The 18,549-nt window shown below is 42.0% G+C and overlaps 1 protein-coding gene across 13 annotated transcripts in view; it reads left to right on the forward strand.

Annotated features, from left to right (window-relative positions):
• Positions 1 to 18,549, forward strand: part of CADPS (calcium dependent secretion activator) — a 206,050-nt gene that overhangs the window by 135,110 nt on the left and 52,391 nt on the right. For 4 of the 13 annotated variants that reach the window (XM_085590072.1, XM_077786151.2, XM_077786154.2 and 1 more), the window contains 6 exons: positions 617 to 718; positions 1,546 to 1,609; positions 2,327 to 2,450; positions 4,859 to 4,927; positions 5,789 to 5,806; positions 14,883 to 14,989. In XM_085590072.1, coding sequence (XP_085446198.1) covers positions 617 to 718; positions 1,546 to 1,609; positions 2,327 to 2,450; positions 4,859 to 4,927; positions 5,789 to 5,806; positions 14,883 to 14,989 — 484 coding nt within the window. The remainder of the gene's footprint in view (positions 1 to 616; positions 719 to 1,545; positions 1,610 to 2,326; positions 2,451 to 4,858; positions 4,928 to 5,788; positions 5,807 to 14,882; positions 14,990 to 18,549) is intronic. The other 9 variants (XM_085590067.1, XM_085590068.1, XM_085590070.1 and 6 more) reach the window with 3 other exon arrangements.

Below are 18,549 nucleotides of genomic sequence, written 5' to 3' on the forward strand. Positions count from 1 at the left end.
CATAATGTGTTCATTTTTATAAATTAAAATTAAACTACTGAAGAGGCATTGCATTTCCAATGCAAAATGCATGTCACTCTTCAGGCATATTTCAGCAGAATATATTGAAGATGGTTCACTTCAAGAAACCTCTATAATGGGGTGATTCAGCAGCTAGGAAGGAGTGCAGAATTTTATATTCTGTTTATATATATGTCATTGATATTCTTTTATACTGTGAATTGTGTTAAATTAACAGCTGAATTTTTCTGGAGAAATTCAGTCCCTGTTTTGCCAGCAACCAGCTCAATCCTGACAGGAGAGCTGGCATTGCACTCCCTGCATATACCTGTATTTTGAGGGAAATCTGCTTTTCCCAACTTCTTTTATAATGAAAATAAGGGGGTGGGGGGTTGTCCACATCTAGATTATCACTGTGAGAGAGGATACTTGTTTATTCGTTTATTTTTGATACTTTGGCAGTGGTGTTGCTGCAGCCACCCCTGTCTCGGCACGGCACATCCTCTGTCCCGGGTCTCCCAGTGGGTGAGGGTCCTTCTGGAAAGGCTGTGTGCTGCAGGGTGAGGTCCCGGGGTGCTGAGGTGGAGTCTGAGTCACTGTGGCATTTCTCCTGCAGGCCTGACGGGATAGGAACTGTGACCGTGGACGAGAAAGAGCGTTTCGAAGAGATCAAGGAGAGGCTCCGGGTGCTGCTGGAGAATCAGATCACACATTTCAGGTAAAGGCACAGAGCCCAGGCTGAATGCGAGAGAAATGATTTCCTCACAGCTCCCTCCTATAAGCAGTAAAGCCAAAAGGCAGGTTTTGAATGCACACAGGAATTTTGCATAAGTGACACAGACCTACACAGGGCAGCGAAGCATGTTTATAGCTGGCGTGTGATTTTAAATATATATCCTTTAAAGGATATTTCAAACCATCTTGCTCCCATAGGCATGGTAAAGCTGTGGATTTTTTCTAAAATATAACAACAAAAAATCCCTTATCCTCTTATTTCTCTGTTCCTTTCTGCTCAGTTATAACCCATTTACCTTCTCCCTAACATTGACAGGCAGGGCTTTCTGCAGGGATGTAGTATGGACAGTATCCTGCAGTATGGAAAAGTTTGAAACCCCCAGCACACTGGTCAGGTCAGGCAGGCTGTGGACATTCACACGGATGGGTGATGTGCATTACCTACACTCTGGTGCATTGCCAGGTCTCCAGCTGGAAGTAAATATCCTTTCCAGAAGAGCTTTTTTCCCCACATTTTTAGAAGAAAATGGTATTATCTCTCCAAGATTTAAAAACTCTCCAGGTGACACTCAGATTTAAGAAACTGCTAAAACTATCAGTTTATTACTAACCCATATTCTCTTTTGCTGCCTTAGTCTACACCAACAAACCCTTTCAGAATGTTACCCTAAAGAAAGAGTGCACATTCTGGGTAGAGAGACTAGAGAATTACTTGGAAATAAGGAAATACTTAGGAAAGCATCCTTATGGCTCAGGAAAGGCTTGTTCATGTGCACTTGGTCTAATGCTAAGATGATGTGCTTTCTCTAGGTACTGCTTCCCATTTGGCCGTCCAGAGGGTGCACTGAAAGCCACTCTGTCACTGCTGGAAAGGGTAAGCACAGAAATAGCAAAGAGTAATTCAAATGACCTTTTTTCATGTATCCTTCCATCTCAAAAAGTTTGAGAAGCTTTTGGCCTTGCAGAGGACATGTAATTAATGATATCTTATGCTGAAGTGTGGGGCTCAGGTGGGGTTGGTGTCTCCTGCCTCTGCTGAGGGGCAGGTCTGTAGCCTGACCACTAAAGGCACAATGTTCTGTGTCTGTGTTGTCAGGTAAGGGTGAAGGATCCATATCACAGACCCTTGGCAGCAATGCCTGGCCACTGCCTGGTGGAATTCTCATCTTGAAGCAAATTTGTTCCCTCTGGATGTATCATGCTCACCATCATCCTCCTCCCCATCCCCACTCCAACATCCTTCCCACCTCTGCTAACCTACAGTATGGCCAAGTCTAGACCCAAACCCAAATCAGTCAGTAAAGCCTGAGAAGGGCAAAACATTACCTGGCACTGGGCAAGTTGTGATGTATCTTAATGTCATACCCTAAAAAATCATCACAGACTTCAGGGCTTGCCATGCAGTGTAAATACAGGAGGGGAATAATACAGTCCCACATCTCAGGCTGGCCAAGGTCACCTTGTAGTGAGTCCTGTGATTGTACACATGCCCTGAGAGCCACACAGCACTAGCATAGGAATGGATGTTTGTGCTGGGCTTGGAGAAAAGCAGTTCTGTGTGCCACAACAAATCAGATTTTCTTGTGTCAAGGTTCTGATGAAAGACATAGTTACTCCGGTCCCTCAAGAGGAGGTAAAAACAGTCATCCGTAAATGCTTGGAGCAAGCAGCTCTAGTCAATTATACTCGACTATCAGAGTATGCCAAAATTGAAGGTAAGGCTCTTTCTTTCTGAAATTACAATTTTTCTCATGTTTCTAGGTGTCAACCTAGGTGGCTGGGAGCACTTTAAATAAATCTCATTTGCTATTTACTCTTTTGTCGATAAAACTGTTGTAATTCAGAATCATTTTTGTGGTGTTGGCTTCGGAAGCAGTTAAGAATGGAAGCTATGCAAATCATTTCTTTTTCTGGAAAAGAGAGAGGAAACAGTTAAAAAGAACTGTAGCTTTTTTTTTCCTTTGATCGTTAGTGCATTTGGCCAGTGGTGTAGACTCATGTCGTGGTTTTAAAAAACAAATTGAGAAATACTTGGGATGTCATCTTTACAGCTGAAGGTATACTGCAGCTAATTGCTTGTGACACTTCAGGAGACAAATGAAAAATAAAAAACTGAAAAACTGTTTAATCTATGTTGAATCATTTGTAGCCAATTTAAAATGTCTTTTTTTCTGGGTGTGTTTCATTGTCTTTGCAGTTTGTATTGCAGTCATTGATCAGTGATCCCATACTTGCATCGGATTTCTTTCTTGTCACTCTGAATCTGGCAAAGCTGATATTTTTGACCTTTTAAGTTATGGGAGAGTAACAACCAGTGACCAGAGACACATGTAGCCATCAAAAAGACATTTTAAAGTTTGCTGGAGGATATGTGTTACTGAAGCTCTCTGATTCAGTCATTCTTTATGTGTTATCAGTTTATGTTGGTACCTTGTTGGCTGCTATTCCCAACTTGAAACTCCCACCCAACTTTTTCCAAGTTCCCGATTACTTAAACCTGTGTGTTCCAAATGAATGGTATGTTCTGCTCTAGACTCTGGGTTTCTGTCATGTGTGATGTGAAGCTTTCCCACAGCCAAGATTATTGTTGTATGCCTATAGGACAATATTGAGAGGAGAAAAAAAAAACACCCAAACTAAAACTCTCTCTGATTTGTTCTTAGTTCTTGTTTACATGAAAAATTGGGTTGTTATTATATGGCAAATTGTCCAGGTTCTGTACATGACATGTCCTCTCTTTTTCCATTTTTTTCTGTCTAATGATGCAAATTGTGTACCAGTGGTAATGAATTCATTGTTATGCATCCAGTGAGAAACACTTAAGAATTGGGCACTAAAAGGATGTTTATCAACTCTTGACTTGGTAATGAGTGACAAAAATAGAGAAGGAACGAAGGTTTCATAAGCTCTGTATTATCAGTCAATTTATCAAAGTACTCAACTTCAGAGGATACTTTAATTGGTGTATTCTGTAAAATGCAATGTTTAAATATACTTGACAAAGATGGAGAAGGACTGAAAATCAAAAACAGCTTTTCTGTTGATGGATGCTTCTACCCAGGGCTGGCTCCCTTAGGTTCTCTGTATAAATATCACTAACTCGTTGGTAAGATTTGCTCTCTTCTTTCAGATAAATCTATGCAAAAACAAACTTTATGATCTGTAAGTAAAAATGCATTCATTTCCAAAGTAGAACAGTTAGTGTGTATTTTTCCTTTTGTGCCTCAATTCTTCTTGGTTGTGTTAATTATCTGCCCTCTCTTTTTGCACTGTGACTTTTAGGTCTGGGAATACTTTGAAGCAACAAACCTATTTTTTTTTCCAGCTGCCTTTTCAGAGAAATAGTTCATTCCACACTATCTGCTCTCTTCTGCTTTTCTCCTCCTTTATCTGTGATTGGCCACAGCCACTTTTTGATGCTATTTCTACAAAAGTGGTTGTAACACCAATTTCCAAGCATGCTGGGATTGTTAATTTGAACAACCCAACATCCGCCAGCTGCATGCATCAGGTTTTCTCTCATGAGCATAGTCCACTGTATATTCAAATACTTCCTTAGAAGAGCAAATGACAAGTTTACCTTGGTGAGACACATTCCTGTTCACTGCACATGGCTTTGAAATCTTGCTTTTGAATGATATTTGAATAGCCACATGTGTAAGGCACTTTTGTCAGAAATGCAGAACCAAATCAGTGGCAGCAGTGCTTGAGGCTATGCTTATGAAGAAATACCTGTGAAAGCCTTAGATACTGAAGGCTGAAATCCTTAGTATCTTGGAGCCTTAAACCAATGAAATTCTACTTCCCTCTATTCATGATGTTTTGATCATTATATTCTTGCAAACAGTTCAGAGCAAACCTCAGAGCAAACCTCTGAGTCATGGTCACAACCTCTCTTGTGACTCATGGGCATGCTGAATGGTTAATCCACTAGATCTCAAATTTTAACCCTCCTTTTTCTTTTTTTATTTTCTTTTTTTTTCCCTTTTTTTTATCCTGTGTGTATCCCAAAATACTCTGTGGCTTTCCTTTTAACCTGATATGAAGTTTTCCTCTGACCTATAGCCTGTAACCTCTTTACCTCTGACCTAAGCCTCTTGCATGCCCAAATCCTCTTTTATAGGGAAAAAGAGAGAAATGTATGAGCATCCTGTCTTCTGCTTGGCCTCTCAAGTGATGGATTTAACCATTCGTGAGTACCTACCACCCTCCTCTCCATGCTGTCCTCACTTTCTCTGTTCTCATTACCTCAAGAAAGTCCAGATCCAAACCAACTCACTCTCCTTGCTTCAAGTCTTTTAGCATTGGCTTGTCTGTTGCTTCTGTCTGTGAAACCCAGTGTGAGAAGTCCAGTCACTTTCTATCAGCCTAAACCAGGTTAGACAATTAACCCATCCGTTTGTGACAAACTCAGACTGTCTGTAAGTTCTTTCAGTTCTTCTTTATGTCCGTGACCTGAATGCATTTTTACTTTGCTTCTGTGTAACCCCAGTTTGTAAAGTGCTTGTCACTGGTACACAATCAAAAGGTAGCAGCTACGTTGTGGAGCAGTGAGCTAGAGGTCAGATAAAGGACACTTGGAAAAAGCCATCCCTTTGCCTGCGTATAAAATCTTTACCCAATCCTGTGTATAAGATCGTATAAGGCTGTCCTTTCTCTGTACATCAGATCTTAATGTCTCCTGTCTGTTAGCTCTCAGCGAAAGGATGCACTCTACTTGCTCTCCTCGGTTTTTTTACTTACTCCTTTGCACCGAGCTCTGGAGGGGACACCCCAACCCTGCTGTCACTCGGAGACCCCCTCTGTGTCCTCAGAGCTCTCCCTCTCTGGTTTTCTATTTGTGCAGCGTTTTCTCTCACCTCCGTGAAAGGAGCTTCCTTTGGTAACCCCACGCTCGGGGGGGCGGGGGGCGAGACGGGGCGACTTTTCTTTTTCTCAAATGTCATATATCACGCATAACTGGGGGGCTGTGCGGTCCACTTGCTCATTAATCCTGCATATCTGTTCTTGTTTCTCTCTTTTCTCTCCTTGTTGCTTTCTCTCTTTCACATAGAGAATCAGAAGGACGCAGGTGAACAATTGTATATGCATTATAAATTGTTAGGACTGTTGAGTTATATTTATTTTGTTTTCTATTTTCATAGCTCCTTAAGATATGTACTCCTTCAGGCTGAAAATGGAGATGCATTGATACTTAAGGAGTTAATTTGTGCTGTCTACATAATCTCCTTTTCCTCCTTTCATAGAATAGAGTGTAGATTAAAAATACCCTGTAGAGATGTAGTGCCTTCTTAGGAGATAGTTGTAGAGGAGAATCTAGTCCTTGTAAAGAGAAGGTTTCTTGTTTTTCAAAAGAATTGCAGCTCATTTTGGGTGAAAAAATGTTGGTGATTTGGCCATTAATTTTCCACACCTAACAAGCACATTTATAAGTAAACTAACGTTCATTTTTGGTTTTCATACCTTCTGTTTTCTGCCCTGATGGGAGGACTGGGTTTTTCTTTATTTCTTTATTTCTATTTATTTGTTAATGTGTAAAGAACAATCTGGTGGGACAGAAGTCGTGTTTGTCTCTCGTTTATAACCTGTGGTGACATGTAACAAGGCAAAGGCTCAGCTCAAGTGCACATCTCTGCAAAAGGGATGGTGGAGCCCTGCAGCCCCTCTTCTCGTTTCTGTTGTACCCCAGAGTCCTAGTTCCAAAGTCCTTGAAACTTGAACTGTTCATTTCTTTTTGTGAGTAGATTGTTCTGTTTTGTGGGGGAGAAAAGAAAGGATGTGGTTGATTTCAGCTCTGTTTGCACAGGGAAATTACTTTAGAAGAGCAGTGCAAGAGGCTGGGCCAGGTTCTGGTTTCCCCAGACATCCTTAGCTCAAATTTGGCCCATAATCTATTGCATCATAGTAAAATGAATTGTAAATAACAAGCAATATTGAGAAAATGGAGACTAAATTTCCCTGCAAAGAACAGTCCCAATTATTACCATTGACTGTAAAAATTAGAGTGAGCACAGGCTGTTGTGCATTAAGCACAATAACTACGTGGAGCATCATGCTTGCTGCAGCACTCTGTCATGTGCCTGCAGTTTAGAAGTTCAGAATGACATTCCTATGGCCCAGCTTGTTTAAAAATAACCTGTTTCTTCCCAATGCTTGGAGCAAGTGAAAGGGCAGAGGGAGTTGTGATTCCACTGCTTTGTGCCCACAAATCTCCCTTTGTTTTAAATAAAAAATTTTCAGGCAAGGTCAGCAGGACTCACTTGAAACTGGTTCCTCAGCTTAAGTGGAGTCAAAAGTGACTGGGGTTTGGCCTGACTTTTTTATTTTGCCAGAAGCAAGAATAAAAGTAAGATGCTGAAAACAACTTCTTAAACACACAAGTGTTACCTTTTCATTCTCCTTTCTCCTGAGAAGTGTGCAATCTCTTGCCTTGCATTAAAATATTGAAACAGAGCATTAAACAGAAAACTGTACTAAAAGAATTAAAAATTAATTATTTTAATTATTAATCAGACAAAGCTACAAACACTCAGATTAATAATTGTAACCTTTTAATAAATACTTATTTATATAGGTCAGAAATACATAATTATTTTTGAAAATAATAACTTCTCCGATAATAACTTCTTCCTTATGTATGGGTATCCCATGAACACAAGTGCACTTTGCACTGCTGGAGTTGGGTACAGGCAGCTTCAGAGGTGGTGCCAGCCAAGGCAGTAATTGTCAGTTTGACAATGGATTGTGTTTGGTGTAAGACTGGGTCGGGGGGTTCAGTTTTCAGACTGAGTCTCATATTGCAGTTTGGGTTTGGTCTCTGTAAGGAGAGGTTTATTGTGGTAGTGCTGAGTTGGTGCACAGAGATGAGCAGTGAAGGAGACAGCTCTCACCTCAGTGCTTAGTGCCAGAGTGTGGGTGGCAGAGCAGTGGGACATCTCATGGAAAGTAGCTGGAGAGCAGAGAGACCTACTGAAGTCCTATTCCTCTGTCCCCAAGGCAAATTGAGTTATCCAAAAATACCAGACTTTGCTTGTCCAGCAGCCACTCCATCCCCTGTGCAGGGAAGGAATCTCCCAAGGCACCACACCTCACCATGCTGCACACACTGTCCTCCCTGCGTGGCTCCTGGGGAAGCTGAGCCTCACTTAAAAGCACACCCCGTGGTGATGCCAGGTGGGAGTGAAGCTGGAACCCGGTCACTTCGGGGTCAGTGAGGGGCAGCTGCAGTGCCTGTACAGAGGCAGACATCTCCCAGGTGCCTGTGTCAGGCTGGGTGCACCCGTAGGAGAGGGACTGAGCAGGGCAGCTTGGGCTGCAGCAGCCCGAGCTGGCACCAGCCATGGAGCATCTTGATCGTGCACTCGCCCCAGCAGGCGTGGAAGGCGTCCTCCCTCCACCGAGGGAGCGGGTGCAGGAGAGGCTGGTTTCAGACTGGAGCAGCACAGCAGGTTGTTAAGAAGCAGTGGCATTTTCCAAGGCAGCCGTACTGGCCCTTGTCACAGTCCCATGCTCACTTTACGTCACTCGCCTTCCCTATTTCTGGATCTCAGCCTGGGAAGCTCTGTGCACGTATCTGTAACTCAGCTGAGGAGCTGAGCTGCCTGTCAATTGACCAGGTCTGAGGCAAGGACAGATCCTGTGTCATCTGTCAGCCCAACCTCTGCTGGGCAATCGCTCCAGCATTTGGGATAAATCACAAAGTTTAGAAAGAAAATAAAATTGTACCATTTGAGTAAATAAAAATGTAAAATATATTAAAACATCCATCTTTGTGTGCAGCAGTGGAGGCTGAAGTGATTAATAAATCCTATACTTTCACTCAGGCACAACTGTAACCTGTATCCATGTGTGCTGAAATGCTGCTTTATTTGTTTCCTTCCTTGAAATGGCATTGGGCTGTGTTTAACAAAGAATCATTATGCAGCTTTTAATATTTCCTCTTGTCCTTTCAAAGGCAGTGTCTAAAGCAGTACAAAGTTATTGCAAAAGCTTCAAAACTCCAGAGATTTGCATTCTGCATTTCTTTCTATGAGTCTCTCACCAACTGCGGGAGCAACTTGCTGCCTGGGGTATGAGACATAATTCAGATAGGCACAAATTCTTCACTAGGCTCAAAAATCTTTAGAAAATCAGGAGATTAGAAAATCAGTTCTCTCTTGAGAATGTTGAGGGTTTGAGGTGAATTGGTCTCTCTTTCTGAATTTGGAAATAAAAAATCTATTTCTTTTTACTTTAAAATAAAACATCTTGTTTTGAGAGGAAAAAATACCAACATTGAAATCCCTTTCAGATACACACAAATTAATTTTATGAGTATAATAAAAGGCTGCCCTGCCTTGTCCTTGGGCTAAGTCCATTATGCTTTATAGTTGTCTTGAGAGCAGCAGCTTTTTGTATCATTTTGATGATTGGCTCACAAATGAATGCACACATAACACTTGGATGCTAAAGCCTTTGGCAGGGGTCATATATTTTTAATTATTGTGAGGAAATCATTTAATCAGTGGCTACACTTCTAAAAAAATATGAAAAGTCAGTAATATTCATCTCCTATTGCAAGTGTAATTGTTAATGTTGCTGATGTTTTAGTAACCCATGTAGCAAAAATCATGGTGCTGAGGTAGAAATATGTAGTTTGAAAATTTTCCAGTCTGTAAAGAGTCACACACAATGAATTGTGTGCAATATCTATACCCAGTGTAGCACAGACTTACCAATATACCTGTTATTGCAGGTTGAAGCTCATTGCAAACAAACCTAGAATTTTTCAAGTAATTTGTGCTTCTGCAAATATTTTATGTGCCAGTATCATGCAGAATCATAAAAACCTTTAGAAGAGTTTGTCCAGGAAAGCATTTTGTCAGGCAGTAAGAAGCTGCTCCTAGCTCTGGTTTCAGGGACAAAGGTGTTTAACTCTTACTCATCTGACACACGCATGAGCAGCAAGTACAAGAATATTTCTGATACTGAAGTGGCTGTAGTGAGGGATCAGAGAGGAAAGGACAGGGGGAAAAAGAAAAGCCCAAGTGAAACAAAGCATGCCACATGCTGCAGCTGATCACTAGCAAGTGCCATAAAACCCATCCAGCCTCACACATCTCCCTTGCGCTGAGCAGGAGCTGAGCCACCCCTGAAAGGTGTGGCTCAGCCACAGGTCATCTCTGAGACTGGACCTAGAGAAGTGTGTGAGCTCTAGTGCCTCATAGTGCATGGCTCTCACAACCTCATTTCTGTTTAAATTTACAGAGAAAATTAATTCCTTTCCTTAGCCAGACCTTAATCTTTTAAATTTTCTTGCAATAAAGAGAAAGAAGGAAAAGCATGAGTTGGGGCTCATGGGTGTTCAGTGCCCCCAGGAACAGAGAGAACTCTTCACCTCCAGGTGGTTCTGCAGCCATCATGCAAGAACCTTGAATTTGGGTCTAAAAAACTGAAATGTGTGAAAAGAGCTGAATATTTGTGCAGATTGGGCCAGATCAGAATTATATCAAGAATTTGTTGCTTAGCCTGCTCCAGTGCCTTGTGGGAGCTTGTTTCCAAGAGCGGGTGGTAGTGGGGGGATGCCAGGAGCAGGGTAAGGTGCTGGAGGGGTCTCTCACAGGCCCCCCAGAGAAGTGAGAGCCACCCTGGGGCACTGTGCTGACAACTGCACAGCGGGAGCCTCCTCCAAGCTGTTCTGTACGCGCTGCACCAGCGACTCGTGAAGATGCTGCTGCATCTCTTGCCTTTTCCTCCTCCTCTTTCTCTATTAATGACTTTTCCCTAGGACAGAAAACACTTGTGCTAATCAGGCCCGTTCAACACTCTGGAGTCTGGATGTCTGTGAAGCCTAAGAGCTATTTTTGGATGGGTAGCTGTTAGGGATGCAGGGGCTGGACTCCACATTTAGGGATGCTTGAGGGCTGCAGTGCTGACGTGTGCAATGGGGTGCAACTCAGATTCCTTTCACCTTGGCTTTGGCACTCTTAGGAAGAGCTCTCTGTCTTTGACACCCCCAACTTTGCCAACCAACAGACTCCCCTGGGTGGTGAGGGGTTCCCACCCTGTGGTTGTCAGACATGGGTGGGTGAAGATGTGCAATTCCCTCTCCCCACCATCCCTTCCCATCCAGAGACCTTGGCACAAACTTCTCTCCACAGCAATGGGCAGTAAAATACTCTTCCCACATTTGCATATCAAGCTCAGGAGCAATAAGTGAGTAGCCAAATTTAATTCTTGCTTATGTTTTAAAGCAGAGTGAAAGTCATTAGGCCAATGCCCAAAAAGCAGTTATTTTTGTCACTTGAGGCTGAGAGGTTTGTTTCTGGGGACAAAGTCACCCTTGATAAATGTTGAACAAAGACCAGGATTACTCCAGAGATGAATGAATAGATTTGCTTTTCCTGTTGTAAGAAAACAAGGAAAAAAAAGAAAGCCAGTAGCTTGAATCTGAGAGTCTGAATTAATCATTACACAGCCTAAAAGACTAAAAATGTGTGTGTGTGTGTGTGTGTGTGTGCGTGTGTGTGTGTGTGTGCACATGTGTGCATTGTGTGTGGTTTTATGTATGTATGTATGTGTATCTACCCTGTGTATGGAGAGGGGCACCAACCTAACTCACATTCCTTAATGGTTTACTCGAATATTCTTTATTATACTTTGATAAGTGTTATAGTTCTGTGAGAAATAAAAGCAATCAGAAATCTCCTTTGCACAAGCCAACTGATTTTTTTTTCCCCCACTGGAAAATGCAAGCAAAATGGCAAGGACTTTTGGCAATAGAATGTCCAGATAAATATGCCAGATTCCTTGCAAATGGCATGATTAAAAATAGTCACAATGCTGCTAAAAACTGTTATTAAAAGGAGTAGAAACTATTGTGTTAATATATTCACAGCATATAATTTATTCTCTGGGTGTATGTAAAAGGAAAGGCTATTTTCTTTGAATTTTTCCTATGCTGATATTGTAAACTATATGACAGATGGGTCAAGTCCTGATTGCAGTATTCTAACATTTGGAATAGCAAGTAACATATTTGATAGAGCTGGCAAGTTTTTATATATGATTCAACCCAGAATATAAAAGCCACTAGAATTCCAAGTTGAAAATAATTAAATGAGCTGGAAACGATCAGGAACCACACATTTTTAAGTGACAGATTTTTTTACATGTTTAAATTGCACAAGAATATTTTATAGCTCCCTTTAACCAACAGTGACGTTTAATTCTAAAATGTGTAATTGATATTTGCAAAGCAATTAATTCCTATGGCTCATTATTCTATTGCTAAACGTGCCTAAGCATTGGGGAGCTGACTTCAAGTTGTGTTTTTTTAGTTCACCTTTTCTGAATTCCAGAGTTTTAACTGAATTAACCCATCTCAGTCTCCTCGTGTGACTGTGCTAAGTGTGGTTTCAGACTTGCATTGAATTTTTAGCTTTCTGATTGCACAGTGCCGTAGGACGTTCAAATCTGCTGACTTCTAGAATATGTGTTGTCAAATGGTGTCATTACCCTGTAATACCCCGAACACCGATAAGCAAAAACCCGGCAGCTTATTCCATTTGTAGTTGATCATTTCTGCTTACGTTCCTTTTGAAATTTCCATCTTTTTGTCACTGTTTATGAAGTCATTTGTCTCTTTACTTTTGGCGTCTCTCTCTCCGTCATGCACCACCAGCCCGTCCGCCCAAGCCTAAGCCGCCGGCTGGGCCACCATCATCTCCTCAAACGCAGACTAACATGATAGATCATATGCTCAAAGGCATGGCCAAACAGCCGCCAAGTACTGTAATAGTCTTCCTTTCTTTTATTCAGTGGTTTTCTAGTCTAGCAGCCGCTCGTGTAGCAGTAGAAAGCTAGTCCTCATATGCAGCTTTATACATACTAAACACCTAGTGCGACGTGGTAGGTTTTAGAGATTTAGAGGTAGCATTTATTTCAAAATGTCCACATTTTTTTGTCTAGCAATGTCTGACATATGCAACATTTTCAAATATCAACGTCAGCACAAAATAACATTGTTGTTGCATAACATTTTGCATGGAAACTATAAATATGTATGAGCTTTACATGATGTTGGATGAAATGTTTGATAAGTATATCGTATACGTTTCATGTAACTGTCAGTGCTCCAGCTATCTTAGCAGAATATTCTGATGTATAGTAACTTAACCAGGGAAATATTTAAAATAAGAAGGAAAAAAATTAAGATTGACATCTGCTGGCTGCCAAAGTTATATAAGCATCAATATTTTCTTTAAAGACAGCATCTTTGAGCAGTTGTTCTTATTAACACTTTTGTCTTTTAGTTATATTTGAGTGCAGATCAATGTTGCAAATGAGAATGGGCCTGATGCTGCATTGATCAATGGAAAAGCTTCCCCTTGGCATTGGAGGTGCAGAAACAACCAGATCTTACTGAGGGACTTGTCTTTGGGCTCCTTTTGCAAAATAAAGTGGTTTCTACTTCTTGTAGCCATTGAGGTGCTGGATAGTGTAGGACAGAGACTGAGGAGTTAACCAGGAGCTCTCCAGTTTCAGTATTTGCTCAGTAAATTATATTAAGGGGAACCCTGATTTTTTTTGTTTGTTTGTTTCCACTGGTACAAGAAACAGCAGCAAAACTGCAGAAGAAACACCCAAGGCCCTTATCTGTGCCATAAATCAGTAAAAATTTAGAGTTCATTTGTGTGGTGCTTTACCACCCCTCAGCCAAGCTGAGCCCCTACAGTGCCAGACTCCAGCTTGCTGGGCTCCTCCAAAAACCAGCCACATTTGGGACTGTCCTGAAATGTACGGCTTTCCTTTCCATGGGAACTGTGTAACCTGTAAACAGGTATTCAGGGGAACCTGGGGGCTGCCAGGACTTTGAGGGGGAGAATGAAGTCCTGTAAGTTCTCTGAGCCTTCAGCAAGGCAGGGATTTCTCCCTGGGTGACCCAGTCAAGCAGAACAGGCTACCTTATGCAACCTCAAGTTTCTGTCCCACCAGCAAACAAGACCAAAACACTAGGAAAAAAACAGGGTGTGTGGAAGGCTGGAGCAAGATGCCCTGTGAGTACTTGGCCTGTTGGCATATGGATCCCAAGGCGGCAGGTCTCCCAGTCCACTCCTGCTCTGAACAACTATCACTTGGAGGGTTTGCACACCCCAGGGCAGTGAGCTGCCCTTTGATACCATGGAGAGGCCAAAATACCTATGGATGCATAGGTGTGGACTGGCTGTGTAGTGAAATGCCTCTCTTTGCCCTTGCTACTCAGGAGAGCTGGGACTGGGACCTGGGTGAGAACCAGAGAGACACATCTGTGGTCAGCTCTGCGGAAGCTGTCATTCAGGGAAATTGTGGTTATTTTCTTTTCCTCTACATTATTTCTAGTGAAATGCTCTAGATGTTCTGTATTGTTAGCACCTCATATTTTTAATGTGTTATTAATAATATAAATTACCTGGAAGAATATAATTTAATTACTTTTTAGAGTTTTCAGAAAACACTGCAAAATAACACAGGTAAACACCAAGCTCCAGGATTTAAACTCTTTGGTTTGTTTTGCGGGGTTTTTGTTGTAAACTTGCATCTCTTTTCCCATATAAATCTTACCCATGAGTGTGGGATTTATCACTTTTTACTCCCTCCAGCATGCATAATTCTTAACCTTTGTAGAGTTAAATCCTGGAGCAGAGAGACCTGCAAGTTTTGCTTTTAGAAGCAGGTGACATTTAAATTGCTCGAGTCTGACAATTTATTACAAGTGCAGACAGATTTGTTTTAATTGATCTTCTTAAAAGAATTTTTAGATAATATAGATATGATTCCTATAATAGCATCATCTACATTGAAGGATACATATTGTTCATACATTAGTGGCCAGATGCTGTCTTTAGGGAATGTGATGTTCTTATTCGAGCTAATAAAGTGCCACCATAAAACAAACCAACTCTGACAGTATTGTGAAATTTGGAGCTGGAGCACTGTATTTTCATAGTATAATAACGAATGTGGCTTTCTGGTTTGCTCAGTACTAATTATATAAGCATTTAACATATGCATGAAAAGATCTTTAAAGCTGCAGAATATTATGGGGTTTTTTTTAACCTCTAAAATAACTCACTGTTCGTCTAGCTTTTCACCCTGCTTTCCTTTTAACTTGAGTTCTTGTACTACAGAGAATGTAGGCCGGTTAGTCACACCAGCTAAAAAGTTAGAAGATACAATACGTCTGGCAGAGTTGGTAATTGAAGTCCTACAGCAAAACGAAGAGCACCATGCAGAGGTGAGCAGCGTCCTCGGCGAGGTTGTGTCCCCCCAGGTCTTCCACAGGATCCAGTGGGAGCTTTGTATATTTGTGTGATGTCTTCCCAGCTGGTGCTGGGTTACCTTTTATAAAAGCTGGAAGTACACTTGAGTACCATGAAGGCAAGGTGCACTTCAGGAGGAATGTGTTTTCAAAGGGGAGGGAGGGCTAAAGGTTGAATTAATTGAGTTGTACTCTCCTTGATGTTAGTCTGCAGCCTTTCTGACAGTGCCAGCCTGGCCAAAACACTCACCACCAACTACCTGCAAGAGCAAGCCTGTCCTCTTTCCAGAAAGGTGGTATTTCCAAATCATGACCCGTGTGTGTGTGCCTCCAGCCAGCATGAGCGGGGTCCCTGCCGCAGCTGCCGCTCCTGCTGTCCGGAGGGGAGCAAGGGAAACTGCAACAAAACACAACAATTCTCCTTTCTGCCCCTTTCTGAGAATTCAGGTTGTTTCCAGGGGTCTCCGTGGGCCCCTGGTGGTTTCCTGTTGGCCTCTTCTGCCTTGGCTTATTGGTAATACCTCAATTACTAGTCATAGAGGTTAGGATGAACTATGCTGTGTTACTCATTGTCTGGGTTAATTAAGGCCTAATACACTTAACTCTTTGAAGCACCTTAACAGAAAGATTTGTGTATTAAAACCACTGAAACCGTGTCATAGTCAGATATACACCAGAAAATGGTGAGGCTTGATCCTGGAAACACTTGGTCCCACAGGCAGCTGGCATGGCTGGCTGTAGTCCTGCTCTCAGCACGTCAGGACATTTCTTCCAGAGCAGGTGACGTTGCATACCCATGTAAGTATTTGCAGGATTGAGCCCTGAGTTCTCTGTAAATCTGGTGCTCTTGAATGCGTATTGTAAAGTTAATAATTTTAAAATTCGGAGTGAACAGTTATTGTTTATGACTGTAGGTATTGTTGCACTCTTTTATTATTTTCTCTTTTCCTTCCCATTGATATATAGATGTAGATATACTCACAATATTTTGCATTAAGAGCATTTGATAAATAATTTCACAATCACCTAAAAATCATTCCAGTGTGTATTAAGTATGCAGTATAGTTTTACTTATTGATAATACACAGCAATCCACAAAACCCAACTAACGCCTGATTACATATTTAAATTTCCTCCCTGTTTTTCTACTGTTCATTCAATCTTGGATGATCCTGGCAGGGGAAAGAGGTATGTGACTAAACCGAACGAAACGAGTCACTCCTGTCATATTCCGTGCATGCCCTCTCAGTGCCATGTTTCCTACTGGGATTTTACCCTGGTTGCCCTCGCTTCCGTAACTTTGACCGAGGAATGTAACAGCAACTTTGGGTCGGCTGCTTGCAGAGCTGGTGGCCTGACACAGAAGGGTAAATGTGGCATAGCAGCCCAGTCCATGCATGCAGCAATGGGTATATTTTACGAGCGCTGCAGTTACATCCCAACACAACCCTACCTGCCTGGACTCGCTCCTCAGCCTGTTGTTACCTGTTGTTTGCATTCACCCAACCTCTAGTACACTGTGGTGGAGATGGGCTAAGTACTACACAAGTGCCTAGAATGGTAGTGGTCTTCCTCTGGTTTTGTCTGTATGTGCCTTGTACTGGATATACAGTATTTATATGTAGAGAGAGAATATATGAGGTGAAGAGTGAAATAAACCTCCTTTTCACTAAAGCAATGGGTGCTTGAGAGCATTATGCTTGTGCAAAAACTGTTTTATTCCACTCCTCACCAGCACAGGCTGGATGTAGAACCAGCTGGGAAGGAGCTGTTTTTTAAAACACAGCTTATTTTGAAAAGAGGAAGCAGTTGCAGGACCAGTCACACTCACCCAGCCATGCTGCCAAGATCCTCACATGACGAGGAAGGCTCAGAACTGTTCTCCAGCATCTTTTGTGTCACAGGGTTTTGATTAGAGACAGAAGGTTAATGCCAAGGCAGATAGGAGGCACCCCAGTACCTTGTTCTGAACAGTGACTTGGAAGGATGAAATCCATCTCTCTCCAGAAGCCCAGCACACTGTTGGTGCATTTTGAATCCCTGTCCTGAGGGTGGCTGTGGCATTTCAGCAGTGCACAGGCAGTTGGCCAGCTCTCTGCACACTTTGAATTGCACCCAGGAGAGAGAGAGAAGAGGCTGGGTGGTTTATCACTGATTTTTATTATGTATTGTAGCCACATTATGCTGTCACTGTGCAATGAGCATTGCTGATGTATTACACTTTATTCCCTCCTCCCCATATAATTACAGGTGACTTTTTTTATATGTTGTCACTCACCTGAAGAAGGTTTGACCTGTGAGGCGTGACTCTGGTCTACTTTGGTTATTCAGCAGAAAATTAAGTTGCACTGCTTACTGAAAAAATGCCTTACTTTATTTTAAAAAATAGTTTTTGCAATTAACACATGCCCCTTTTTTCCCCATGTGGACATCCAGGCAGATGCCACACCACAACACTCCCTAATGAGAATGTAGCAAATAATACTCAGAGCAAGTTCAAAAATCATTACAAGAGGAGTATCGTGTCTAGTCAGTAGCGTTTGTCTTACCCATGAGAAGGAAGCAACGCAGCACAGGCAGAAATAGCAGAATCCATGTGCCTATATCTGTAATCTGGGAGCAGGAGGTCCCTGGCATTCTATCATCTCTCCCATCAGATGTCTCCTAGCTCCCTTTCCCTTCCTCTGGATGACTGATGAGAAATGCCAGAGTCAATGCCATTCACCTGTTTTTAAATGTGTGTTTTCTCTCTCTATGTATACATATGTGTATATGTATATATGTATCTTAACTCCTTGAGGTCATACATATATACATGTGTATCCATGTGTAAAATATACAATAATAGGTGTGTTTGGCTAGAAAACACACTTTTTTCCCCCTTTACATTATTATTTAAGCAAAGCAGGTAAGTAGATGGTAAATAAATGAAATGTTACCATCTTGAAGAAGGTTTTCTAAGTATGGTGTTACAATCCTGCTTACAGAAATTAGGGAGGAGGTTGAGGATCCTGACATAAGTTTGAGAATTACAGAGTTAAGATTTGACTTTTCAAGCAAAAGGAAAACTGTTAGTCGTTTGGGCATAATTTTTTTCCACCAATGATCACATGCTTTTCTTTTTTAAAAATAGTTCTATTTTTCCTTTTTTTTATGAAAGCAGGTTCTTATTGCAGGACTCTGAAGTGTTTATGTTGGGATTTGTTACAGAAGACATTCTCTGGCCTCCCCTCTTTTCCCTTCCCCCCAGATGCCGGTTGCCCTCGGTCCTTGGTAGCGATCTCTCCATGCCCACAGACCCAGGGGCAGTGTTGGGTGGGTGCCAGCGTGTCAGGCTCTGGGCACAGCCAGAGAAACCACATCAGAGCAAGGACAGCCCCCACAGCCTCCCTGAAAACCACATGAGAGGACCCTGCACAGCCCCACTGCTCAGCAGCGCTCCTTTCCCACCCAGCTCTGCCAGCAGGTTGGAGCAGGCATCAGGAGCACACCTGCCTCTTGATGGTTTTGGTTCCTCCAAGGTCTCTCAGCAGTTT

Source organism: Lonchura striata, chromosome 12, assembly GCF_050655825.1.
Source record: "Lonchura striata isolate lonStrDom1 chromosome 12, ASM5065582v1, whole genome shotgun sequence".
Taxonomy (NCBI): Eukaryota; Metazoa; Chordata; class Aves; order Passeriformes; family Estrildidae; genus Lonchura; species Lonchura striata.